Raw genomic sequence first — 25,403 nt, 5'->3', positions numbered from 1 at the left:
ACGACCACCAACCGTGATGATGCATGAGCGACAGACAGGCATGGGGTGTTATGATACTCATCTCGAACTCGCATCGTGATGGGACAAAAACAGTTCATGAAAAGAATGCGACGGTGCAAGTCAACAGTCTAGAAACTATTACACTGGATGGTGAATGTTAGGGATTGAGTGAGTGCTCGTACCGACTAATGCGGGATGTCGGGACAATATTCGCAATTGGACTGATGACAGGGCGCTTTTTCAATGTGTTCAGGTAATCAATTGGACCATATATATCAGTCAGTTCTCATAATGGCAATCCGACACTTACACAGACATGTCGTGAAGGTATCCCAATGTGTAGCCAAGTAGGCAAAGAGTAGAGACCCAACGGGTTCGCCCAAAAAGAGCACCCGACATCACCAGACACAGCACTCTCGTCCGTTCAATCGCAATAAGACAGACCAGCCAGAAGGAAATGAGGTGAAAGACGCAGAAGCCAGTGTCCCGACTTCTCTTCTCCGTTACAGGAGTGAAATCTGCAATTCGCTTGCTCGCTTGCTTGCTCGCAAAGGCTTGCCAGTAAAAGCTACAACCAGAAAAGCCATGTCTTCAGCTCAGATAACAAACATGTCGTTTTCCGAAAATAGAATCACAGTGCTAACAAGAAAGAAAAAAAAATCACTTTCATCTTCAACAGTGAAAACCTCACGTACTCATCATCCAGACCGCCAACGCCCAGCCAACCATGTGATTTTCGGGATATTCAGAAACGAAAAATAAAACAAAAATGTCCCTCCCCCTTCCCTTAACTGTGAACTGCACGCCCCAATCCAATCTCGCTAGGGAAAGTCCCCCCTCTATCAGCCGCTCTTCCTGCCCTTCCCACCCCACACACGCTGAAGGATATATGAAACTTGGTAATATATAAAAAGCAAACGCAAGACGGCCGTATCCGCGTGCTACGAAAAGGCCCTTATGTGCTTTCCACCCCTATACTTCTTTCTTTCTTTCTTTCCTGTGGCAAAATACAACAAACGCTACGAGAAGGCTCTGGGCGAAATATACCTCCTATGTGGTGAATGAATGAATGGATGATGGTAGACCTATGATGCCTCCTCGCCCACACGGCCCAACCCCAAGCCGCCGCCGAGGTTGCGCATGTGCACCTCCCGGAGCCGGCCGACCCAATGCCGGCGGAGCTCGGGCGTTGACTTGGCGAAGACGAGGGCCTTGTTCTCGTCCGTGAGGGCCTTCTCCGCGATCTTAAGCTGCAGGTCCGGGTCCTCGTCGGCGAAGTCGCGGAAGAAGATCTCCATGGCCTGTTCGGACCACTTGGGCGGGTGGCGGTCCCGGCTGCTGCCCTTAAGCGCGTCGGCCAGGGCGAGCAGCCCTTCCTCGAGCAGCCCGCTGGCGTTGAACGACGGGTGGATCGGCTGGGCTCGCGCGCCGCCTAGTGAGGGCGTCGCAATGGCGGCCACGGCGGCAGTATTGGCGGGAGTCTGGGGTGGCGGCGCGAACATGGACGTGGTGGTGGGTGTCGCATTCGAGGGCGTGCTGTTGTACAAGTTCGCCGCGAAGCGAAGGCCGACCGCGCCGTTTCTCCGATGGGGCAGGTCCAGGGGCTCAGGCGCATTACGCTTCTTAGCATTTGCTGCTGCCATCGCGGCCGTGCTCGGCACGTTCTCGTCCGGGGGTGTGAGGGCGCTCGTGGAAGTGATGGATGTTCGGGGAGGTAGGAGGGCCGAGGTGGGTCTTTGGACTGGTTGTATGGAAGGTGGCGTCGGGACTGGCACTTGGGAGACTTGAGGCGGCTGCGGCTGGATCGGTGTTTGTGTCGGCGTTTGCGAGTATAAGCTGGGATCTATGGTTGGCGCTCCGGTGGCCGAGCTGGGTGTGCCGGTCAGGTCTACCGTGGCAGGTATCGGGGTTCCATCCGTATCCTTCCGTTTGCCCTTCATGACCCTTTTAGGTGCGCCGCCCGAGCCGATAACATCGGGGAACAGAATCTCCATAAACTCTTCATGGTCGAAAGCCCGACCGCGTAATGCTCTGGAAAGCGGTTCTTTCTGTGAGAGAAAAACTCGTTAGCAACGCATGTTCCTGCGAGCGAACCCCAGTCTCTGCATTTGACAGGTCCATCCGTCGAGGAAGACGAAGGTTTCAAAATACAGAGATAGGATAGAGCTCGTTGCGTACCTCGAAATGCCGCTTCCAAGCCTCCTCGCTCGCCGTGACCATGCGGGAGTTGGGGTTGTACAGAAACTCGGGGTCCTCGCGCAGGCCACGCCACATGCGGAACCTCTTACGCGCATTGTCGGCCTTGTTGATCAGGTGGGACTTCTCGGGGAAGGCGCTGTGCTTGTCGCGCAGGGCGATGGCGGCGCGTTCCCAGGCGCCCGACTTGAAGCTGTGGTTCTCCTTGAATCCGAGCTGCATAGACTCGCACAGCGACCGGAAGAAGGTGGCCTCGAACGCCGAGTTCCAGCTGAAGCGCGGCGGCCGGCGGTCGGGGTTGCGCCGCGACGACGAGGGCTGTTGTTGTTGCTGGCGCCGCCCGCGTGGCTGTTCTCGTTCTCGTCGTCCGACATGGCGGCGGCGGTGGCAGCGGCAGCGGCGAACTGGGCTCCTCCATCCGCCATTGGCTCGTGTGGCGGTCGGCGACCGGGTTTGATGGCGGCTTCTTACCGCTCGAGGGTCATAAAATTGATTCAATCCGGGATGGACCTGATTGGGTCGCGCGATCCTGCAATGAAGGTATCTCGGTGGCGGATGGGGTGGATTTGATTGAGGAAAGGTAGTTAGTGATCGACAGTCAGCTAGCTACCCTTCCAGCTTCGCTAATCGGTCGTTCTAGACTCGTCCGTTGGGCCGGGATGTTATGTATGAAGGAGAGTGGAGCAGAACGAATATGGGGAGGAGGCTGGCAAAAGTCCGTTTTGCTTGGGGTTGATGGATAACGGCAGCCAGGACGGAGAATCGTGGTGGGAAATGGCGGGAAATGGCGGGAAATGGACGATTCCTATTCCCCCTGTTTAAACGGTGAGCAAAACTGCAGGGCCCACGGACGGTCCCCTCCCAGAACCCCTCCGTTTAGTTCACGTGACATCAAATCTGATTGTTCACTAATCTGAGCAACACCACTTGCAATTGTTTCCTGTATCTCGAGTTGACATTGCTATACGATTGCTAAGTTCTAGTTATACTCGAAATTCAATCGAAGTAATAGATGCATTTTCGTCATACTCTGTACTAGCTAGTCAGTTCAGGGTTCGCTTGATGCAGTATGCCAGCATGCCTGCCAGCCAAGGTCCATTCGACGCAACGGTCAGGTGGTGCTCCTGCCGCGAAACCAAACACCCTCCATGTTGCATTGGACATTAATCAGGCTGTATCAATTATGAGCATCGATTGACGAGTGTCAAGTAAAATACTAAGTGCTCTGTGGACTATTTGAGTCGGCCATAATGAACCTGGGACATACTCGGTACAATGTGTATGATCTCACTCGAGACACGAATATTAGCTCTGGTCAGATTGGCAACGTTCATGTACATTGCACTTGTGAGCACTTGCGACCGTAACGTGCCTTTCGTAACAAGTGCCAGCGGGTCAAAACTTGCGTTACTGTGAGTTATCCATCCTGATTTATAAATATAAGAGAAATGCGCTCTCTTTCTTTATCATCTTGAGCGGGATCTCCCTAACACGCAGGCCCTGGCAGTGGACAGAACTTGAAAGGTAGCGATATATTCAACTCAGGGTTGGCAGTCCCTTTTTATCATTATTAGAAACTCACATGCCATATATGCTCAGACGCAACCTCCCGGCAAATAAACTTGCCGCCGGAAGACGTAGCCGGGAGATGCAGAGCAGATATTTTGGGGGTATAGAAGGTTTAGATGATGGGTTCCATGGGCGGCTGGTGGCGGCGCGATGCGTGTTAGGCAGGACAAGTGAAAGCCGCACGCAAAGAAACCAGGTTCAATCCTGAAGTCGGTAGTCGGCAGGGCGGAAAGACTAATAAGTTCGACACCATGAGCCATGGCAGGGACTTCCAGGAAGAAATAATTGCCGCTCAGTGTCGAATTTGGTGGTTGAGCATTGAAGACGAGGATGGGAGCCGGGTCCAACCGCTGTTGAACAGCAGCAGGGAATCCGAGGCCCGTTTCATGTTTTTTGCAGTGGGGGTATGACAGCAGTTTGGTTTCAGCACGATTGAGACTGCAACTGCAAACCACGGGCGACCCTCCAATCGCAACCCCGGAAGCCCCTGTACGCGTCACCTGGGGGTTTGCTCGGAAATGGGAAACTGGCGGTAGAGCCATCCGAGAGCGACATGCGAGCAATGGGCGGGCGTCTTGGCGACCCTCTGCGATCTCTCCATCGCGAGCTTAATTGAAGCCAAGCTTTCTTGGCTTGCGCATCCGCGATGTTATGGATGAACTGGAGATGGCCTTTGTTTTCCGGGGAAATATATTGCATTCATGACGATGGTGCCGGGATGCCGACTTCAAGTACCATGCGCAATGAGGCTTCCAATTGCGTCCTTTCTTGGTCGAAAATCCATAGCGCTCACACGTCTGAGAGCTGGCTACACAGTTCAGTTTGATACCATTATTGGACAGTCTCATCTTGCACTTGATGTTTTGTCTTCCCAATTGGTGAGGCATGCAAATCGATTTCATCTAGTAACCAGATGATTGGTATGTCCTACGTAGATGGAATACCGTCTTGAGAATGCTCGCAGTCAATTTCTAAAAGCTAAGAAGTTGACAGGCGTGATCTGCACAGGAACAATGTCAGCGGCATGTTCAGACCTTGTGCTGCTCATGAAACAGCGTTGACACCCCAAATAGGCAGGCGCTTTGATACTGGCAGGAACACGCCAGACGCCAGGACTTCCCGTTTCCACGCCATGGTTTTGTGTCGCCTCATCCGGTTGCAGCATTGGCCCCGAGAGCAATCGATGATGGTTTTGTTTGCTATTGCCGCTGAACCCGAGGTCTGCCCTGCCGCTGCTATAGCCAATACTTTATTCCCTTCTTGGACGTACCGCACCGCCTCTCCGATGGACTGGCTGTCTAGTGGAAACATTGCCCTTGGCGAGATGAGCAGGATGGAGAAATGCCCACGTCGGACGGGCCATCTTTTTCCACCCACGCAAGCCCTGGCACCTGGTGCTACGTAAGAGACACGGAGAAGGAGCACGGAGGAGCTCAAACATTTGGTGCCAAGAAGTGGTGTTTACCGACCCAGGGCACGGAAGATGATTCGCTGCAGCATCAGCCGTCATTCCCGACAGCCAGGCCTTCGAGGCCAGTCGCCAATCGCTAGTCCCCAAAGGGGGATACCGTCCGTCGTCGAGGCGGGACAGGCTGCCCTGGCCGGCTGGATTGCCCTGGCTCGCGACTCGTGACACGCATCTAGCTAGACAGCCGCAGGTAAATCAGTCCATCAGGACGTTTCCGGGGGAGGGTTCCATGGCCTCTCTCCCAGGGCCATGTCTCAAATGCGCACCGGTCCGGGGTTCAGAAGCTAGAGAAGCTTGTCTGGCCTGCCAAGCCCGCCAATCAGTGCCTACGGCAATCCACCAACCCAAACGGCCCTCCCCTATCGATCGGGACTTTTAGTGGTGCCCACCCCACTATCCTGTTGCATGGCGTGTCTTGGGCTGCACAGGGATTGGGGGATGCAGGCAGAGCCGCCTTCACTACCACCACGCACCAACACGACATACGTAACGTGCTGGCTGTACAGCCTGCCTATCAATGCCCGTGTCACACACAGCTCGACTCTAGCCCAGCCTGCTGTTCGTCCTGCGGATCATGCCTCCAAGTAATCGAGCAACCGGGATAGGCTTGCGCTCGACTTGCCTGTCCTGCGTTTCGATCCTCTTCGTCCCGTCTCGTTCCCGAAACCCCTGAGCTCGTTCCAAGTGGACCAAATCCTTCTTGAAAGGTAGGTTTGTCTCGGTGTCGCTTTCTGTCTTTAAAGGTCGCCAAGATCCGATCATGTAAAGCCCTTTTGTTTCCCTTCCATCTCCATCCCTTCCTTTCGCTGTTTGTTCCCCATTCATTCTTCTTCTTTTTTCTCCATCTGGGCAGGTCCAGTTTCTCTTCGGTGTACCATATTCTTTTCCATAGCGACGTGTGTGAGAGGTCTTTCATTGGATTCTCGACTTGTCGATCCCCCCTTCTCTTCTTTCCCTTGTCCACCAGGTGTGGTGTTTTCTTTTCTTGAGAGGCTCTTTTATCTTCTTGAGTGGTGTTTGTGTTGTGAAAAATGCAGTCCATCATGAAGGTCCTCTTCCTGCTGGGCCTCGTGGCCCTGGCTTGCGCTTCCCCGGCCCCCATCCGGAAGCGTGGAGTCTACAAGGTGGAGCGGGTAGCCAACCCCAACTATACCGGCCGGAACGGCCCCAGAGCCCTCCTCAAGACCCTCCGGAAATACCGCATGCCCGTCCCCGCCAGCCTGATGGACACCGTCAACGCCCAGAGCATCGAAATGATCAGCAAGCGCCGTGTTCCCGTTGAGTACCTCGAGGGTGTCGACAAGGTCAATGCCGAGATGATCACGAAGCGACAGCCCAAGCGCGGCAAGAAGGGCAAGGGCAAGGGCCAGGGGTGGAGCTGCTGCCGGTGCCGGTGCCGGTGCTGCTGCAGGTGCCGGAGTCGGTGCCGCCGCTGGAGCTGGAGCTGCCGCTGGAGCCAAGGCCGGTAACGGTACCGCCGGCGGCGCCGCCAAGGCGGCCACCAACGGCACCGGTCTCGTCGCCGCCACGCCCGAAGCCAACGATGTCGAGTACCTATCGCCCGTCAAGATCGGCGGCCAGACGGTGAACCTGGACTTCGACTCCGGCAGCTCGGACCTCTGGGTCTTCAACAGCCAGCTCAGCGCCGCCGCGACCCAAGGCCACCAGATCTACGACCCGACCAAGTCCAAGTCGTTCAAGATGATGCAGGGCGCCAGCTTCCAGATCAGCTACGGCGACGGCTCGGGCGCCGCCGGCAACGTCGGCACCGACACGGTCGACCTCGGCGGCGCCGTCGTGCCGAATCAGGCCATCGAGTTGGCGACGGCCGTGTCCAAGTCCTTCGTGCAGGACACCAACAACAACGGCCTCTTGGGCCTCGCCTTCTCCAAGCTCAACACGGTCAAGCCCCAGCAGCAGAAGACCTTCTTCGACAACGTCATGCCCTCGCTGGCCGAGCCCGTCTTCACGGCGGACCTGCGCCCGCAGGCCGCGGGCGCCTACGAGTTCGGCCGCATCGACAACACCAAGTTCACGGGCGAGATGACCTGGGTCCCCGTCAACACGGCGCAGGGCTTCTGGCAGTTCACCAGCGAGAAGTTCGCCGTCAACGGCGGCGCGCCCGGAGGCCGGCACCGCCGGCGCCCAGGCCATCGCCGACACCGGCACTACCCTCATCCTCGCCGACCCCAAGGCCGTCCAGGCCTACTACTCCCAGGTCCAGGGCGCCAAGAACGATGAGCAGGCCGGCGGCGTCACCTTCCCCTGCAACGCCAAGCTGCCCGATCTGCAGCTCGATGTCGGCGGCACCATGGCTACCGTCTCTGGCAAGGACATCAACTTTGCCAAGGTCGACCAGACCAGTAAGTTTTTCATTTTCGTCTTGACACCAGTCGGTTTAATACAATACTAACATGTTATCAACAGCTTGCTTCGGTGGTGTTCAGGCCAGCCCCGCCAACATGTTCATCTATGGTGACATCTTCTTCAAGAGCAACTTCGTCGCTTTCAACGGCGGCAACAACACTTTGGGCTTCGCCAAGCACGTCTAAGAGAAAGAACGGAGGAGATTGAGAAGATCCCTTCGGTTTCATGCATATAGATGGAGGGCCGCAGCGGGCCCGTTACGTTAATGCTTGCTTTTTACTAGCATGAGGGATGTTGTTGCGGTGCCATATGTGGTATGGCATGGCATGGCGCTTTTGGATTACGACGCCTGTACATACCAACTCTTACAAACACACGAATAAAGACCAAAACTGAGCCAGAGCTTGAATTTCCAAAGTCCTGTGACTTAATGCATACCTATCCACGATTGATATTGGCCAACCCTTGTACATGCTGGGCCTGCCAGAAGAATTGATCTCAGGATGAGTTGCCCGTGATCTCTTGGCGGTTCTTTTGCCAAACAAAAAACAGATCTTCAAGGATTTGGGATGCCAAGAAAGTCATTCATGGCTCAGTAAAGGCAATTGGCGTTTACATCGCACATACAAACGGGTACAGTACTCTTCTCTCTCGTTTCTCTTCAAGTCAGGGATCCTTAGGGTCAGATCAGAGAGTCCACAAATCAACGACAATAAGTAACAACAGCATATGATATTAACAATGGTTCTTTCTGGCTGGGCTGAACTGAGTAGAAGTCCCCTGGGGCAGGGAAAGACTGATCAAGCTGATCGGGTCCTTCTTCACCGGATATACCGCCACCATGGACTGTCCTACTGCCTTCCTTGTGCTTGATGTTACAGAGGTTCTCCTGGATGCCATTGTTTCCAATGCAAGACAAGATTGACGAAGCTGGTGCTGCGAGTACAGTGTTTCATAGACCTTTCCCTATCCTGTATCTCAATATTGTCTCATATGGTGAGTAAAGTGGTCAGGTGTGTCGAGTTATCATGCCGATGCTTATATTGGGACCCTGGAATTAACGCAATTCATTAAACAGTGACCCTATCCCCCATCGTTGCTTGAAAGGCTTCTCATTGGCCGTGCCCTTGTCATTGTCCTCATCCTCGCCTTCGTCAATCGTACAGAACCGATTTCTATAGCTATCATCCTCCATATTACTCAATCGCTGCTTGAACGGCTCAAACAAGCCAACAGCCTCACCAACAGTCTTTGCGCGGCCAGGAATCTCGTCGATAGAGGCGTAGAAAGTACCGCCCAGATCCTTTATCATCTCGGACTTGTCGTCCATGGTCAAGGCGTATCGCATCTTGACACCCCATAGATCTGGCGCGTGCGGGAGCCAAGACCGACAGACTTTGTCCTCATACTGGTGCCGTACTGCATCTCGTGTGAAATTCGCTACCCACGCGCCGCCTGTCGTCGGGAAGGCGACGTCGACGTTAGGGGGAAATGATAGTCGTAGAAGATTCCGCCGTCGACTCTGCTGGAGTGCCTGAAGTACAAATCCCAGTTCGGCCACCAGTGCGCGCCAAGCTGGACCATGCGAGTGGCCAGGCCATCGTCTTGATCCGGCGACCGCTCAGTATCATGCGTGTTCGGCAGCCGGAGATGTTGAAGGTCCACGGCCGACGGGTTTTTGATCAACACGACGCCGTCTATCGAGGGATAGGCGACAAGGTATCCGTCGCCGCCGAATATGTTGGATCTCCTACAAGCGTTGGGGATCCTATGAGAGCCGCCGTCCATGGGGCTCATGTAGGCAATGTTCTGGTTGTTGCCTGACATCCAGCATCGCGGGGCATCTGAATGGATTTCGACGAAGCAGGCGTCTTCCTCACACGGGCGCGAGTCTTGGTCATATCCGTATGCGCTGCATGTTCCAACGAGAAGGGCAAAGAACAGGAAAATGCAAGTTGTTGGTTTTGCTCTAATCATGATGGCGAGTGTGAATCATGCAACGCCATCAGCGGAGTCTTGATGGAAAACACTTGTGCAGAACAGGATTGTTCAGGCGATGTACGTGGTGGCGTTGCTGCCTTGCAGGCGACAGTTGACGGCGGCACAGCGTAGTTGGGTGCCTCGACAGCCCACTTTTAGAGGGGAATGCTTCTGTAAGTTATTTCCTTGCAAATGTTCGCTGCGGAACTCTGCGGACAGCTTCTAAACCAGCTTTAGATATCGCGATTTACGTTTGAAACCTGAACATCTGACTATACTAGTCTTCACACTCCACCTCTTCGATAAGCCAGTAAATCGAGATCACAAGCACGGCCTTCGTTCGGCGACCGACCTGAACCTCGAAAGAATGGATTACGATACTTAAATATAGTAAGGTTTCTGATATACGGATCCATGATACATATATATATGTATATATACAATGGTAGTCCTTCGCAATTCGGCCTCCGGTATCCTCATCAAGAGAACGTAATTGGTTTCCCCTCGCGATATGTGTAGCGCTCACACGACCACGGGTAAGCCGTCGAATATCTCCACGAAGATAACGAGAAACCCGGTCGATGGTTTCAACGCTGAAAGGTTGTGTGAGCAGTCCCGTCATCTCACCACTCGGGGTATTTAGCCAGTGCCCCCTCCTCGATCGGCATCAACTCAAGGTGTTCGAACGAGCCTTGCGCGGACCCGTCGGGTTCGCCACGCTCTTTGTAACCTTTGGCACCTTCTGCACGTCATCTTCGTCTCCAAGAGGTCCCTCAGAAGTACTAGTAGTAGTAGTAGTCGCCGTCGCATTCGTCGTCTCCTGTTGCAGCTGCTTCTGCTGCGTTCCCCGTCGGCCGTCGTCGACGTCATTGTGTGGTACTTCTGCCCCTTCTTCCCACCGCCCGAGGAGAAAAAGGTGCCGCCGAAGCAGTTGGGGAACACGCGGTTCAGCAGCGAGCGCACGTACGGCATGCAGCAGCACACGATGCCCACGTTGCACTCGAGCACGCTCCACGTCGCGGCGCCTACGTTGTTGTCTGGGGTCGTGTCAGCGGGTGTTGGTTTCCAGATAAGCTCGCACAGCTATAAGGTGGAAGGTAGAAAAAAAGGGGGAATGTGAATAAATAAAACTCACAAGTTGGATTTGTGGTGCTGGAGTACGAGACAAGACCCGTAAAGCGGATGATGCTGAAGATTGTAACCCTATGTATCGAGTGTTAACAGGTATTCAGGTGTTGTACCCTTGAGTTGTACGTGCAGATGTTACTGGAGGATAACGTACAACAACCCAACACAGAACATAAGGCACAAGAAAATCTTCTTCCTGCGCTCCAGATCGAGCTTGAAGATCTGGGGGATGGGCAGCGCCATGATCCACAAGTCGGTGGTGATATTGATGGTAGCCTGGGTGAACCAGAAGGCGTTGATGTTGATACACGTCCCCTTGGTGTCGCCGGCCCAGCCAAGATAGAAAAACTCGACGGGGGCGCAGCTGAAGATGGTGACGACGACGGTGGCGAGGGTGAAGGCGACGACGAAGGCGATAGTGGCGAAGCAGGCATGGCGAAAGCGCCGCGAGGGGAACACGCGCAGGAAGAAGCACAGCAGGCAGATCTTGGTGAAGCCGATGGCGGGCACGTAGGTGATCTCGGTGATCCAGGTGTACTATTAGAAGGGGAATGACGGTGTCAGTAAACAAGTCAGGCTAGTTGGACGGGTGCTATGTATTAGGGGTTACTCACCTTTACGACGTTGTTGATGCGGGGCTGGTCCAGCGTCCAGATGTCTTTGCCGAATCCATTGGCCACCACTTTAAGTCGTACTTGTCAGACTTTGAAACAATATCTCGCATGTTGCATCGCTCAGGGGTAAAGACATACTGTAAAACTCAAAGACGTCCATGGGAATGGAGGATGCCTAGTATACAAAATGTTAGATCAAAACCGAGTGACGTCTTTGAAAAAGAAGAAAAGAAAAAGTAGCCCACCAATGCGAGAACCGCACACAGATCGGCCATGTGCAACGAGCCGCGGAGGTGGTTGTTTAGAAGCCGGATCACCACAAATATGATCGCCAAAGCGCCCGAGATGGCGGTCACCACGGGAGTGGTTGTGCTGTTATCCCGAACAGGCTCATTGCATAGTGTTGCAGTTACGTTCTTCGCCGCTGTTACAGTGAACGAGGTGAGTACACGACATCGCGGAACCCTCTCGTGCGTGTTAGAGATAGATGACGTACCCAGTGCTTCCACGAGTGTGCAGTTCCCCAGCGTGCAAGTCCCTACATTTGCTTGCAGCTGCTGGTCTGCACAGATGCAGCCAAAGTCCGTAGCTGAACATGTTGACTGCTTTAAGTACGTCTCTAGACATCGACTCTGTAATGATTACAAGTCAGCGGGTTTGCTCACCTCCCAAGCTCTGTCGATTTTAAAACGTACCGCACACACAGGCATGGCCTGTTGACCTTGGGCAAGTTGGATAAGACAGAGAAGAGCCAATAGGCTCCTAAAGATATTTATCGTGATCCGCGCCATGATGATTTGCAGTATCGAAAGTGGTGTTCTGACTAAAGGGGAAAGGCAATGGAGCAACATGAGACCGAGTTATGATCTGCGATTAGGAGGATTATGCAAAGATAGAATATTCAAGATATATTTTGGCAAAATGGCCAATCTCAAACATACATTCGATGAGTCCGATTATAATGTTCATGTTGCAATGCGCTTCCCTTTCATCAAATAATAATCTCTTGCCGATCACTACCTTTCCCACAGTACGAAAGCCTCAAAACGCACGATCAAATCATCGCTTCCCCAGAGCCAGCCTCACAGTGGAGGTATGGAAAGCCCATTTGTGATAGACGCCGGAAGAGATCGCCAGTTTATGACAGCTCATTCCTATTCTCAGGGAGGCAAGACCACGTTCAGCTCTTTGCGGCCGCCTCCAATCGCAGTTCCGACGTTGGTATAGTTTCTTTTTAGCAAGCCACGGCGGAGAGAAAAAGGTAGTTGCGCCACTCATCACTTTGCTCAAGTGCGTGTCCTCCCTCCGGCCGGGTTTGGCTCGACCATTCGGAAAGGGAATTGACGAGCCGCCGTTCACCTGCATTGCAGGAGCTCTAATGAAGCCACGATGCGAACGGGTCTCATCATCACACCATCGTTTCTTCTGGGGCCGTGATTTCAGCAACTTCTTATGTAGTAGGCCGCTGGTCCTCCATGTGGTTGGGTGACACCATGGGGAGGTATAGACCGGGGTTCCGGCTTAATGTAGGCTTGACTAATGCCCCCTGACGGTCACGGCCCAATCAGGGCAGCGACATTAGTCTTTGTGGGACCTGAGAGCAGCAGAGAAAAAGCATTAATACCCGAGTTCAGCTGAACTGCTCATGATGGTTGGGAGCTGCGAGTACGTAAAAGAGGCGCCTCAAATCAGCCTCAGGGCGCTGGCGGTTTGAGAATGAGGCATAAGCAAAGAGAGTTGGCCAGTAGGCGGCACCGGACCCTGTTCTATTTTGATGATCCTAGAAAGACTGGCTCTTCTGGAGGCATAAGCAACCGAGGTGCACCGCTTTTCATCCATATTCTAGATGCGGGAGCGGCCCGTTGGCCCCCACGGACGGACACGATGCGGACATGATCTAGACGTCCGGCGAAGGGAGAGTAGCAAAGTAGCAAACCGCATCCCAACCACTCGCCAACCCACAGTCGGCTTCCCCCTAGCCCCCCTCTTCACAACCCCTGGTCAACGTCTTCGGCGCCCCACTAGCACTCATGTCTTGCGGATTTCTCCCGCCTATCAGAGGCTTTGTTTACCCATGCATAGGCGGAGCTACCTTTTTGATAAGGGAAGCTCCCAACTCCGAAGGTCAGATATCTCAGTCTTCAGTGACATCCCCAGGGAGCTGTTGTGATGGCTGCCGGTGTGGCTGTACTAGTCGCTTCATTAGTAGACGGCACAAGAGCTATGACTTTATGCACAGCTGGAAAGATTTATCACAGATCATATCAGATATGATATGACAAGAGCTGGCTGTGCCCCGACTCTTCCAATCAAAAACTCGCCGATTTCTCGCATCATCTGATTGGGCGCCGACAGCCGGGGAGTTTGGGTGTTTTTGGAACCAAGTTTGAAGGCGAGTCGTGTATGCATGGGAGGAGCGTGGCGGCAGCCCACATATGAAACCTGTCATATCGTTCGGCCATGTGAACTGCTCCAGAGACTCTGCAGAGACTCCAGCTGCTGCCCCTCTTTGACCCTGCTTTATCAGGTCGGGGCAGCGCCTATATCTCATGCGGGCTGGCAGGCATTTGTACATAAGGCCAGGAACATGTGCTACGTCGCACCCTCCCAAGCCACGGCAACTCGACTTGGTCGGAGTACTCTTCCCAGCCCTGTATATTCCTTCAAAATTTGATTTCTCGGCATCCTGAAATCGATGATGACGTCGTCCGTTTTCGCCGACCTGCCCCTGGGGATCGCGGGCCCCATCATTGCACTTCTCCTGCTGCTGCTGTCCAAGAGCCTCTGGACGAAGACCTCCAGGCTCAGCCTGCCGCCGGGCCCCAGGCCGCTGCCCCTCATCGGCAACCTGCACCAGGTGCCCAAGAGCCTGCAATGGCTGCAGTTCTACCGCTGGAGCCGCGAGTACGGGCCCGTCATGCACCTGAGCATGGCCGGCCAGCCCCTGATCCTGCTCTCGACCAACCAGGCGGCCCAGGACCTGCTGTCGCGCCGGAGCGCGCAGTACTCGGACCGGCCCCGGATGGTCATGTCGGGGAGCTCGTGACCAAGGGCATGCACATGTTGCTGCGACAGTACGACGCACAGTATAAGTGAGTGGTGTGATGACAACCCTTGCCTATATGGTATAGATGGCGTCAAGGGTCTCTGCGAGTATCCATGCCATTACTGTGGCCTCAAAGCTGAACCTAATACTCCGTTTTGCCTAGGCTGCATCAACGCATGGAGGCGCCTCTGCTCAATGTCAGAGCTTCCAGCTGCTATCGCCCCATCCAGGAGATGGAGTCGAGGCAGCTTCTGTTCGACATCATCGAGGATACCAAGACCCACGGGGACAAGGGTGTGGACTTCCACCACCACTTCGAGCGAGGTCTGGCGAGCATTATCTATTCGTTACTATAGGTGAGTTCGACCCATACTCGGTCACACTTCCGGCCGTGTAACCATACGCATGCACCCTTGAGCTCCTTTAGCATCTTACTGACCACAACCCTATAGTAAGCCGATCCTTGTGCGCGTCCGTGGCGTGCCAATCGAACCGCTGCCACCCCTACTCCCGTACTATCTACTAACCTCGACCCAAACAGCGGCTACCGCCTGCGCACCGGCCACGAGCCGTCCCTGCAAGCCGCGAAGCGCGTGCAAGCCGAGTTCGCGCGAACGGGCCAGGTGGGCGCGTACCTGGTCGACTCGTTCCCGGTCCTGAACAAGCTGCCGGGGTTCCTGGCGCCGTGGAAGCGGGAGGGCGCGCAGCTGTACGAGCTGGAGCGCGACCTGCACGTCGGCAACCTGGAGCGCGGCCTGCGCAACCCCCGGCTGGAACTTCGCCAAGCACATGGCCGACAGCGCCGAGGCGCGCGGCATGGCCACCGAGGAGCTCGCCTTCGACCTCGGCATCGTCGCCGACGCCGCCCTCGACACGTCGACCGTCGCCATGGACTGGCTCGTCGTCGCCTGCATCACGGCGGGCGCCGGCGCGGGCGGGTTCGTGGCCAAGGCGCAAGCGGATCTGGATCGCGTCGTGGGGCGGGGCCGGCTGCCGACGTTTGAGGATCGCGCACGTTTGCCCTATATTGATGCCATTGGTATGTGTTACTTATCCAACTCCATGCCTTACTTTATGCTGTAGGAATGAATACTGACGGTTTGATCTTGTAGTCAACGAGGTCTTACGATGGCGGCCGGTGGTCGTGGGTGGTGTCCCTCATGCCACTAAGAAGGAAAACACCTACATGGGATACCGCGTAAGTCGTCAAGTTATTGCATTACATTGAAGCGTGCTAGCACCATCTTGACATCGTGTTACTTACTCTCCCACCCAGATCCCCGCAGGGTCCCTCGTCATGGGCAACCACTACGCCATCACGCGGGACGAGTCCGTATTCGGCGCCGACGTCGACGCCTTCCAGCCCGAGCGCTGGCTGCAATACCCCGACGGCCACGAGAGCCCCGCCGCCATCGACCACGAGCAGTGCACGCTCAGAGACCTGCCGCAGACCGGGTTCGGGTTCGGGCGGCGCATCTGCACGGGCCGCAACATCGCGCGCAACGGGCTGTTCATCCAGATGGCGCGGCTGCTGTGGGCCTTCGACATCGAGGCCGGCGTGTCGGAGACGACGGGAAAGAGGGTCGTCGTCGACGACATGGACTGCACCGAGGGCTTCGTCACCATGCCCAAGCCGTTCCGCGCGAGCTTCCGGCCGCGCGGCGACTGGGTGCGCGATATTGTGGCGGCGCAGTGCGATACGCATGGGGAGGACCACGTTGCCATCTTGGATCAGGCGGGGAGGGAGCGGAGGGTTACGATTGGGAAGGAGTGAGAGTACGTAGATCTCGGCATGGCAGGTGAACAAGCGGTTGCATTTGGGACAACAAACGGTAGCGTCCTAGGTTCAATTTGACTTCAAGCTATTGTTGGATTGTTGGATTGTATTGTTGCCATCGCTATGGACGAACCAATCTGGCACATGCTTATGCGAGACGATTGGTGTTCTGGGTGGTAAGGTAGTTGTCATTTTACTGGTCTCACAAAGGAAATACTGAAGAAACACCTGGCATTGCCCCCAGCAAATGTCAGTATCACGGCTTATTCAACTCCCCAGCTTCGAAGACAAAAGCTCGCGTGTAGATGAAAGTCCGAGGTTCGTTTTCGCCTCCCCAGACTTCCCCAGACTGTTAGCGGTGGTTTTTAGTTGATTAGTGACCAGATTGACCAGATTGGGGGTGGCCCGAATCGATCTGCCGGGGCTTTGGTTGCTTGGGCACTGGCGGCACAGCCTTTAAAACCGAAGTTGACCGAAGCCTCGGCTGATTTCCCCAATCGCCCCACACAAGTCGAGTCGAGACTCAAGGGACCATTGCGATCCTCCAGCCATTTGCTATCACTGCCATTCGTTCATCCCTTCACTAACTTCTTCTTCTTCATACATACCCTTTCCCAGAGTCAAGCCCAGTCGCCGGCCTTCTAATCGCTCCAGCCATCATTCTCCTTCCAATTGAATCGACAGACTAATCATACCACACATCAAAATGGCCGAACGCATTGGTTCCATCCTGAAGCACCTGTCTCCGGGCTCGGGACTCTCCCAAATGTAAGTTGACAGATCCCCTCCGCGAACCCCGACAGAAGCTTGAGCTGACCTACCGATTCCCGCAGAACCTCCAAGAACCCCGACGATATTGTCATCACATTAGCCATCCGAACGCCGCTTTGCAAGGGAAAGAAGGGTGGCTTCAAGGACACAACATTAGAGTACATGACATATGCTCTCTTGAAGGAGGTTAAGGACCGCGCCGGATTCGACGCTTCTCTGGTTGAGGACATCTGCTTTGGCAATGTACGTGCTGCACCTAGAATATCTGGGAATCCTTTCCTCTCGATTGCGCAATGAGCAGAAGACTAACACAGCCCTCCTTCTCTCCACAGGTCTCCGACAGCAAGGCCGCCTACAAAGTCCGCGCCGCCGCCCTGTCGGCCGGCTTCCCCGACACGGCGGGCGCCTCGTCGGTGAACCGCTTCTGCAGCTCCGGCCTGAAGGCGACGGCCGACATCGCGCACGCCATCATGGCGGGCTCGATCGAGGTGGGCGTGGCCATCGGCGCCGAGTCGATGACGATCGGCGGCGACAGCCTCGACCAGCCCTTCGACGCCGAGATGACCAAGCACAGCGAGCAGGCGCGCGACGCCATGATGGCCATGGGCTGGACGAGCGAGAACGTGGCGCGCGACTTCGGCATCACGCGCGAGCAGGTCGACGCCTACGCCGCCGAGTCGTTCCGCCGCGCCGAGGCCGCCCAGAACGCGGGCTGGTTCGCCGACGAGATCGTGCCCATCACGACGCGCGTCAAGGGCGCCGACGGCGAGGCCAAGGAGGTCACGCTCACGCGCGACGAGGGCATCCGCCCCGGCACCACGGCCGAGGGCCTGTCCAAGATCCGCGTCGCCTTCCCGCAGTGGGGCCCCGTCACGACGGGCGGCAACGCCAGCCAGGTCACCGACGGCGCCGCCGCCGTCGTGCTGATGAAGCGCTCCAAGGCCGTGCGCCTGGGCGTGCCCGTGCTGGCCAAGTACGTCGGCTCGACGGTGGCGGGCCTGCCGCCGCGCATCATGGGCATCGGCCCCGCCGTCGCCATCCCCAAGCTGCTGGCCCAGCACAACCTCAGCCTCGCCGACTGCGACGTCGTCGAGCTCAACGAGGCCTTCGGCACCATGGCCGTCTACTGCCGCGACAAGCTCGGCCTCGACTGGGCCAAGATGAACCCCCGCGGCGGCGCCATCGCCCTCGGCCACCCCCTCGGCACCACGGGTACGCGCCAGATCGTCACGGGGCTCAGCGAGTGCCGCCGCCAGAAGAAGAAGATTCTGCTGACGAGCATGTGCATTGGTACCGGAATGGGCATGGCTGGTCTGTTTGTCAACGAGCAATGATGATTTGATGGATGGATAGCTGTATAACTGCCTATCTTACTGTACCCAGTGCTGTTACATATATGAAAATTGATTAGAGCGATGCTTTCTTTACTAGTATAATTTACCATACTGTTCATTGACAGCACGGCCGGAGCACTTAACACGCAACTAAGAGGAAACGTTTCGCTACTTTTAAGAAATCGCAATGATTGATTGAGCCCGAGAATATCTAGTTGTAAATGTAAAGACCCTGTCACGTTCTCCCCTTTCCCCCAACTCTATGTGTCGCGTGCACCGAATAAACTGAGACTTCTCCTAGAGAGGCTTCTCATAGAGAGGCTTCTCATAGAGAGACTTCTCATAGAGATGCTTAGCTGGTCCAGATCCATCGCAGCCGATGGCAGGTTGGCGCTCGCATTGCTGGTCGGCCTGTCCTTCCCGATCTCCTTCAAATTTCTCTGCATGGCCGCGCGCGCCTTGATAATAGCCTTATAAGACGCAAGCGAAGATCGGCATGATGACACCCATGTCGGATTGAGGTACATACTGTCCACGCTACCACGAGGCGGCTCCAAGAACTCATGTGATGAGGCAGAGACGACCACATCCGATACCGAATCATCATCGGCAACGTCAGCTGTAGCACTGCTCATACTATCATCCTGCAAGAACGATCGATAAAACTCAGGACTGCGAGGGCGTGGTATTTCCATCCTGCATATCAAATCGCGTTGTGGATTGCACCGGTAATAGTAGGATAGCAGCAGCTCGCTCATCTCTCCAGATTGAGATCCTGAGTCCCGGCTGCAATATACTCTCACAAACTCCAAATAGAGTTCATGAGCATTAGTGTCTGACACCATCCTAACCAGGTCAACGCTGTGGAAGTGATCAATCCTCGCCCATGGAGTGCCAGTGTGCTGGGAGACCAAATAGGTAATAAGGTCACAGCATGCTCCGAGAAAGTGTGGTATCGTGGTCCCCAAAGCACGGGCTGTCTCCATCCATGCCGACCAGCGAGACTGCATCGACACATGAGGCCGCGACGGCAAGAGAGCCCGCGCTGGCAGGACAGCCCGGCTTAGAAGAGAGCCCCGTGGACTGCCAAACCCTGCACCCCAAAGGAATTTGAAAAGGATGACAGTAGCTGGGACCTCGTCATATCCTTCAATCCCCCCCCACAACACCTCTTCGTCCTGTGCCATGATCAGGTTGCAGAAATCTAGTAGCAGCGACCTCAGCAAACTCATCTCCATAGCCAGTCGTGAATATGTCCATGTATGATAACCCCATAGCATTCCAGGTTTTATACCTGGTGCTCCGAAATCCGACCGTTTATGATAGCCCCATGACATTTCAGGCAGTATAGCAGGTGCTTCGAAATCCAGGTCGCATGTGTAGCCGACTTCGAGAAAATACCAGTCTTGAACCGCGTGTATAGTGGACCACATAGCCACTGGTCTGTCACTGAGCGAAGAGCAGGCTAGTCTCCTCAGGCGAAGCGCATTCTTTGCGTTTAGCTTTCCGGCGTTCTGCTGGCCGCACTCCAAAAGCTTCCTTGCTAATATCAGGTGTGCTAGTATAAAGGCGTCCCAAGTCTCCAAGGGGGCTTCTTTGGTAGGCGTTTTTTCCTGCAAGAATGATGCCAGCCATATGTAGGCCTCGTGACTGTTTGCCGAGCGCGCGCAAGACACTAATGCTTTCATGTATGTGTCTTGGTTGGAACTCTCCAGCATCAGCGCATAAATTTCGTACGTCTTGTCACACTCTTTGATTCCCCAAAGATATTCCCCAATATCTTGGAGGTAAACCTGAAAAGACCAAAACTTGTCCACGTCCCCGGGGTTCTCATATGGCCGCGATCGAACCTGCCTAGCAGACCGAAAGACTTCATGGGCTATCTTGAGATTTTCTCGGCTGGCATACCAGTCGTCTTTGGAACTGCATAGAAGCCACAAGAGGTCATCGAAGGCAGTGGTGATAAGACCAAGGCCCATTAAGTCGGGGTTTGTGGCGGTTTGTGAGATACTATTGGCTGTGGCATCATATCCTTCGGCGAGGACAGGGTTTACTCGCTCGTGATCATCGGCCGCAGCTTGGTGTCCCTCTGCCTCCTCACCGGGGGCAGTATGTTGCGCCTCCATCATTGGTCTCTTATGAGAAGATCTCGCTTGTAATGATGGTGTGCCATGATCATCATCGCCATATTCTGTTGCAGCGACAGAGTGTTTGCGCTTTTTGCTGAAAGCACCTCCTGAGTCACACGCATTGGCGGAAGCGACGTTATACTTTGTAATCCCCCATTGTTCAAGCTGGTATATGTACTGGCGACGGCTTTGAATAAAGTTAGCGACCATTGGCTGCCATGTCATATATCCAAAAAAATGTGACGTACTTTGCTATGAAGCCAGTTTCTGCCATTTTCTCAACGACCTCGTCTAACGTATGATTCTCATACAAGTTGATGATTTGGGGCTTCTTCTCCTCCCACACGGCACGGGGAATACGTGCTGACTGACGTGGTAGGGGCTCGCCGGTGAACTGAATGAATGTAATGTCTGCCATGGCTAGGCCAAATGACGAATATCATCTGAAAACTTCCACAATATTGTATTGACTTAGAGGGTGGTCAATGGAGCAGTGATGGTAAACGATTAAGCAGTCTTTCATCAGAGCTCGATGATGACAAGACAACAATTGTTGGGAAATCTTTAGGTGACAGCCTGATCTCGAAATACGCCTTTTGGCCACCAATCATAGAATGTATACTGCATGCATACGCATGGTCGCTCACTCAGAGGGGGGGGCTGAATTTACAAAACCCTAAAGAGGCTAGTCCCTATCCCCCATCGACTGGCGATCAGCATCCAGGGGCTGAATTTCCAAAATCTCAAATGGGTTAGCTCCTGTCGATTGGTGTTGAATGCCAAGACGATACGAGCGGCTGCCATCCAATTGACGTCGCAGCTTCCTGAATAAGGGATTTGGAAGTTCGGTATGATCACTTGTGAAGCACCCGCAACGCGTAGCCATTCCGACGGCTCTACCCATCATGCATAGCATATCTTACAATACCCTCTCCTCCCCGACAACTGTGCCATTTTAGGGAATTGGAAATGACAGCACTGCTGCAAATACATAGGGCTGTCACATCTGCCAACAAACTAAGCGGTGAATCATATTGTTTGTTGCTAGTTGTGTGACAATGAATGGCCATATGGGGCAATTGTAATGTTTACTTGGTTTGAGAGTTTAGATGCTGCCTGCAAAGATGCAAATAGTAACCGACTTTGAGTGAGACAGTCCTGTCTCTTGCGCTCGCTACAGTTGGCCCCGTCATTCCACCTCCTTCCTATAAGAAGCAGCATCTATGTCACTGATCAGTCTACAATTATCTTGATATCATTACACAACGCTCTGTTTCCCCTTGAAAACCACCTCGGCTTTATCACCAACTCATCTTTCAATACAAATTACATCAACGACTATCCACCATACAACCTGCTATCATGTCTTCCCAGACCCCCACTCAACGCGAGAAGGACAAAGCTCACAGTAATGCCGCTACAACTACTTCTCAAGACCAGGTACTTGCACATGTAGGGTCTTGGGTCCACGTCCCGGCAGATAAGCCTTCAGAAAATGCAAGTTAATATATAATAACAAAACCAAGCAGAGCAGTAACTAACGAACAGCAAGGGCCCCACTACCGCCTCCTTTGCTAAAAATCCGCCTTCACAGACCCAGCAACATGCCACATCCACAGCCCAGGCTGGGACCCAGGGCTACCAGATGTCTCGATGGCTACAGGAGAGTGGAAAGGATGACCCTTGGACCCCTCGGGGACAGAACATGCCAAAGTGAACATGCCGAAGTAGTTGAACAACTACATCGACATATCCTGTATAGCTTGGAGCTACTATGATGAGTATAACAGACCATTATACCATGTCAATCTGGATTTCTCCACTTCCGTTTCCGTCATTAGATCTAAGTAGCGCGCTGCTTTAAGGGAGCTCATAACAAAGCCGGCTGAGCGAACCTGAGCTGAGCTTAAGCTGAGCCTGAGTCGACTGAGCGGCCCTCCGAGACCGGAGATAATACTCTAGCATCCAACTCCGGATTTCATATTCGCCTGTAGGCAGCCAATCTAGGCAGCATGCCGAGTGGATGGAGGAGCCAGAATTACTTGGTAGCTTAACTGGCTCCTCTCGGGCAATCCGTATAAACCTGTTAAATATCACGTGTATTAACTAGGTATAAAATTCGTGTTATATATATATTCGTTCTATCTTCTATAAAAGAGGTTTCCTCCTTACCTTTTATTATCCTTTAATTAGAGTTTTAAGGTTTTTACCTTAAACTCAGTAACGTAGTTTACCATTAAGTCGGTCATATCATTGAGTCGGTCACTTTTTCCTTACCTATTTCCCGTCCGTACATAACCGTATACTTTAGTTATTTTTAATTAAATTTAATTAGAGTTTGAAAATTTAGTATCTATTTTATATAAATTAATTAAAAATGAATTTTGTAATTTTATATATAATTTATTTAAAACGTTATTAAAGAAAGATTAAATTACAGGGATTATTTTAGCGTATTTTATATAACTCTTTAAATAAAATAGGTATAAAATTAGAAAATTCATTTTTAATTAAATTATATAAATTAGAGAATAAATTAAAAAACTCTAGTTAAATTTAATTAAAACCGATTAAAGTACACGGTAACGTATAGACGGGAAATAGGTAAGGAAAAAGTAACCGACTCAATAATATGACCGACTTAATAGTAAACCACGTTATACTACTTTTAATATAGTAAATAATCTATTAAGTTTTTATATATACTTATAGAACCTAGTCTCTAGAGAACCCTGTTTCTCTAATAAAACTATGACCTGCTTTAAGCAGATCTGATATTGCACGTTACTGTATAGAAATCCTTCGGAGCATTTATCTATCTATCAGTAGTACGCGTTAGTATGTCAGAAAATGGTTACTAGTAAAGGTAGACTCCTGGCTAATAATAGACCGAGCTTTCGATCATTCATATAGCTGTTCATATAATCTAATTCGTGTTATATAGTTCAGCTATATACGGTGTTCTAATTTAAGTATATTGTATACGACTATATAAAAATACCAGCCCTCCTACCTTTTTCTAAAGGGGGCCATTTTAGACAGAATTAATCTATTCCATATAGTACACTGTATATAGATATACTGTATTGTTAATAATTCAGGGATACGGAGCCGTATCTGGCCTTTACTAATTCATATAAAGTTCCCTTAATAACCTTTCTACTGTACCAGCGGTCCGTGCTAGATATAAGAGCCATGTCTAACTCTTGCTTGTGTTAGACGCGCGCATGCTTGATTGTGTGTAACTTCATCTCTCTGCTGGTGGCTGACTGAACCAATACATATTTGGCACCTGTGAGGCCGGTCGGAACATCTTTGGCCAGGTTCCCCCAATGTACCCTTACTTCTTTCTGCCTGACAGCTTGCATGATGGACGCCAGTGTCCTATTCCCGCCAAGGTCGGGGGAAGGCATTCTGAGCCAGAGTCCCTTCTGTAAGAGCCAATTCTGGATGCGACTTTCAAATCTATAGCGCCATTATTCACTGAATTCTTGTAGATGCGCACTTAGCAATTTAGAGAGCTATAACTGGCGTAAATTTCGTAACGATTTTTTCGACAAGATCTCCACAAGCCACTTGCACCAGGGTACAGGAGCTATATCTAGCGCTTGCAGAACTAATCCCTGTTATCTCTTGCTGTTAAGGGTTTGGCGGTCCACTAAAGCTAGGGTACGAAAGCTATATCTGGCGCTCGCATAATAGGTATGCCCTGTCACGGCGAGCATCAATCCGAGCTGGGACAAGGCCCCCTGAACAACGTGTGTGGCCGTCACATGCCCATAAGTAACATATTTAGCCCACTTGAGATTGTACCTGGTCAGTTCAATACTGCCTTTTACATCTGTAAAGCCGAAATATTTGGACGGTATAGTGAACTTGCAATCATTGAAATTAGAAAGATGTGCATGGTTGTTGAATTGGTTATGTCGATTGTCGGTATCCAACGCATGTACATGCGCGTCAGATTGCATACTACCGGTTTCCGGACTTTTGACAAACCGGAACCGGACATTTTCCGATGTCTTTATGTAACAGATCAATTGAAACAGGCGTCTGATGCTCAACATATCAAATTCAAGGGTAGCCCAGAGACTAATCCCCCGTGACTCCAGCTACTTCGTACCATCATGGGCACTACCAGCGACCAAACAGCACAGCATGAAGGGTCCAAGGCCGCTATGGGAGGGCTCATCGTATGCCCCGTAGATCTCGACCGGCCTGGCATGAGAGTACTGGACTCCGGGACAGGGGATGGCAAGTTGATCCCATGACCACGCAACGCCCCAATGTACCCGAGATACTAATATGCCGTAGGGTACTGGTTGCAAGACTTGTTGGGCACCTACCCGCGTCTTGTAGATGGGACCTTGGTGGGTACCGATGTGACCGCCGCCAAGTTTCCCAAGCACGGGGCGCCACAGCCCATCTCCCTACAGATCCAGTCCATTACGCAACCGTGGCCCTCCGAGTGGAAGCACAGCTTCGACCTCGTGCACCAGCGCCTCGTGCTCGGCGCCTGCGGCAGCTTCCCGCACGCCACGGCGGTGCGGAACCTGGCCGAGCTGGTCAAGCCGGGCGGCTGGATCCAGCTCATCGAACCGGACCAGACGTGCGGGATCCAGGATGGCCCGGCCATGCGCGACTTCATCAAGTTAGTCACCTGGGTCTTCGAGCGCATGGGCGGCCACGCGCGGTACGCCTACGACGTCAAGCGGTGGCTGCTGGACGCCGGTGGCTGCTGGACGCCGGCGTGGTGGACGTGGAGGAGCGATCCGTCCCCAACTATCTGGGGGCCCGGGTGCCGGATGCCGATCTCGCGCGGCGCACCGCCCGCTGGACGGCGGATGCCATGATGCCGCTTCTGAAGTACACTGAAGGTAACATACCCCTTTGGCCCAGTGGTGCTTACTCTTCATGCTGGTACTAACGTGTGGAAAATCTTACTCGCTGCCAGGCCATGACGGCCCTATACCAATACCTCGAGAGGACCTGCAAACCTTGGTGCCACGCCTCCACGAAGAGCT

At 53.2% G+C, this 25,403-nt stretch overlaps 9 protein-coding genes across 9 annotated transcripts; 5 read left to right on the top strand and 4 right to left on the bottom strand.

Annotated features, from left to right (window-relative positions):
- Positions 1–1,085: 1,085 nt before the first annotated feature.
- Positions 1,086–2,544, bottom strand: PG998_004590 (uncharacterized protein; the record flags this gene model as incomplete). Its single annotated transcript, XM_066871408.1, has 2 exons — positions 1,086–2,048; positions 2,179–2,544. Coding segments are annotated over 2 exons (1,329 nt in total), but the record flags the coding sequence as incomplete, so codon positions are not given.
- Positions 2,545–6,276: 3,732 nt separating this feature from the next.
- PG998_004589 (penicillopepsin) lies at positions 6,277–7,785 on the top strand (the record flags this gene model as incomplete). The annotated part of the gene is made up of 4 exons (XM_066871407.1): positions 6,277–6,592; positions 6,645–7,339; positions 7,362–7,596; positions 7,661–7,785. 4 exons carry the CDS (start codon positions 6,277–6,279, stop codon positions 7,783–7,785), a joined length of 1,371 nt encoding a protein of 456 aa, XP_066735157.1.
- Positions 7,786–8,657: 872 nt separating this feature from the next.
- On the bottom strand, positions 8,658–9,577 carry PG998_004588 (uncharacterized protein; the record flags this gene model as incomplete). Its single annotated transcript, XM_066871406.1, has 2 exons — positions 8,658–9,019; positions 9,049–9,577. 2 exons carry the CDS (start codon positions 9,575–9,577, stop codon positions 8,658–8,660), a joined length of 891 nt encoding a protein of 296 aa, XP_066735156.1.
- Positions 9,578–10,247: 670 nt separating this feature from the next.
- Positions 10,248–12,113, bottom strand: PG998_004587 (uncharacterized protein; the record flags this gene model as incomplete). The annotated part of the gene is made up of 8 exons (XM_066871405.1): positions 10,248–10,362; positions 10,461–10,617; positions 10,716–10,783; positions 10,863–11,245; positions 11,323–11,390; positions 11,461–11,497; positions 11,568–11,954; positions 12,018–12,113. 8 exons carry the CDS (start codon positions 12,111–12,113, stop codon positions 10,248–10,250), a joined length of 1,311 nt encoding a protein of 436 aa, XP_066735155.1.
- A 1,904-nt stretch (positions 12,114–14,017) lies between these two features.
- PG998_004586 (uncharacterized protein) lies at positions 14,018–16,142 on the top strand (the record flags this gene model as incomplete). Its single annotated transcript, XM_066871404.1, has 6 exons — positions 14,018–14,364; positions 14,532–14,714; positions 14,910–15,102; positions 15,155–15,407; positions 15,481–15,566; positions 15,645–16,142. 6 exons carry the CDS (start codon positions 14,018–14,020, stop codon positions 16,140–16,142), a joined length of 1,560 nt encoding a protein of 519 aa, XP_066735154.1.
- A 709-nt stretch (positions 16,143–16,851) lies between these two features.
- Positions 16,852–18,250, top strand: PG998_004585 (thiolase; the record flags this gene model as incomplete). The annotated part of the gene is made up of 3 exons (XM_066871403.1): positions 16,852–16,913; positions 16,979–17,159; positions 17,249–18,250. The coding sequence occupies 3 exons, from the start codon at positions 16,852–16,854 to the stop codon at positions 18,248–18,250; spliced, it is 1,245 nt and encodes a 414-aa protein (XP_066735153.1).
- A 297-nt stretch (positions 18,251–18,547) lies between these two features.
- PG998_004584 (uncharacterized protein) lies at positions 18,548–20,797 on the bottom strand (the record flags this gene model as incomplete). The annotated part of the gene is made up of 3 exons (XM_066871402.1): positions 18,548–18,708; positions 18,780–20,566; positions 20,628–20,797. The coding sequence occupies 3 exons, from the start codon at positions 20,795–20,797 to the stop codon at positions 18,548–18,550; spliced, it is 2,118 nt and encodes a 705-aa protein (XP_066735152.1).
- A 944-nt stretch (positions 20,798–21,741) lies between these two features.
- Positions 21,742–22,096, top strand: PG998_004583 (uncharacterized protein; the record flags this gene model as incomplete). Its single annotated transcript, XM_066871401.1, has 2 exons — positions 21,742–21,819; positions 21,932–22,096. 2 exons carry the CDS (start codon positions 21,742–21,744, stop codon positions 22,094–22,096), a joined length of 243 nt encoding a protein of 80 aa, XP_066735151.1.
- A 2,410-nt stretch (positions 22,097–24,506) lies between these two features.
- Positions 24,507–25,232, top strand: PG998_004582 (uncharacterized protein; the record flags this gene model as incomplete). Its single annotated transcript, XM_066871400.1, has 2 exons — positions 24,507–24,633; positions 24,694–25,232. The coding sequence occupies 2 exons, from the start codon at positions 24,507–24,509 to the stop codon at positions 25,230–25,232; spliced, it is 666 nt and encodes a 221-aa protein (XP_066735150.1).
- Between the last annotated feature and the right edge of the window lie 171 nt (positions 25,233–25,403).

The sequence above is a fragment of the Apiospora kogelbergensis genome (assembly GCF_038363985.1).
Source record: "Apiospora kogelbergensis strain CBS 113332 chromosome Unknown utg000002l_segment0_segment0, whole genome shotgun sequence".
NCBI classification, from domain to species: Eukaryota; Fungi; Ascomycota; class Sordariomycetes; order Amphisphaeriales; family Apiosporaceae; genus Apiospora; species Apiospora kogelbergensis.
The sequence above is the reverse complement of the archived record's forward strand: the minus strand, read 5'-3'. Positions and strand labels throughout refer to the sequence as shown.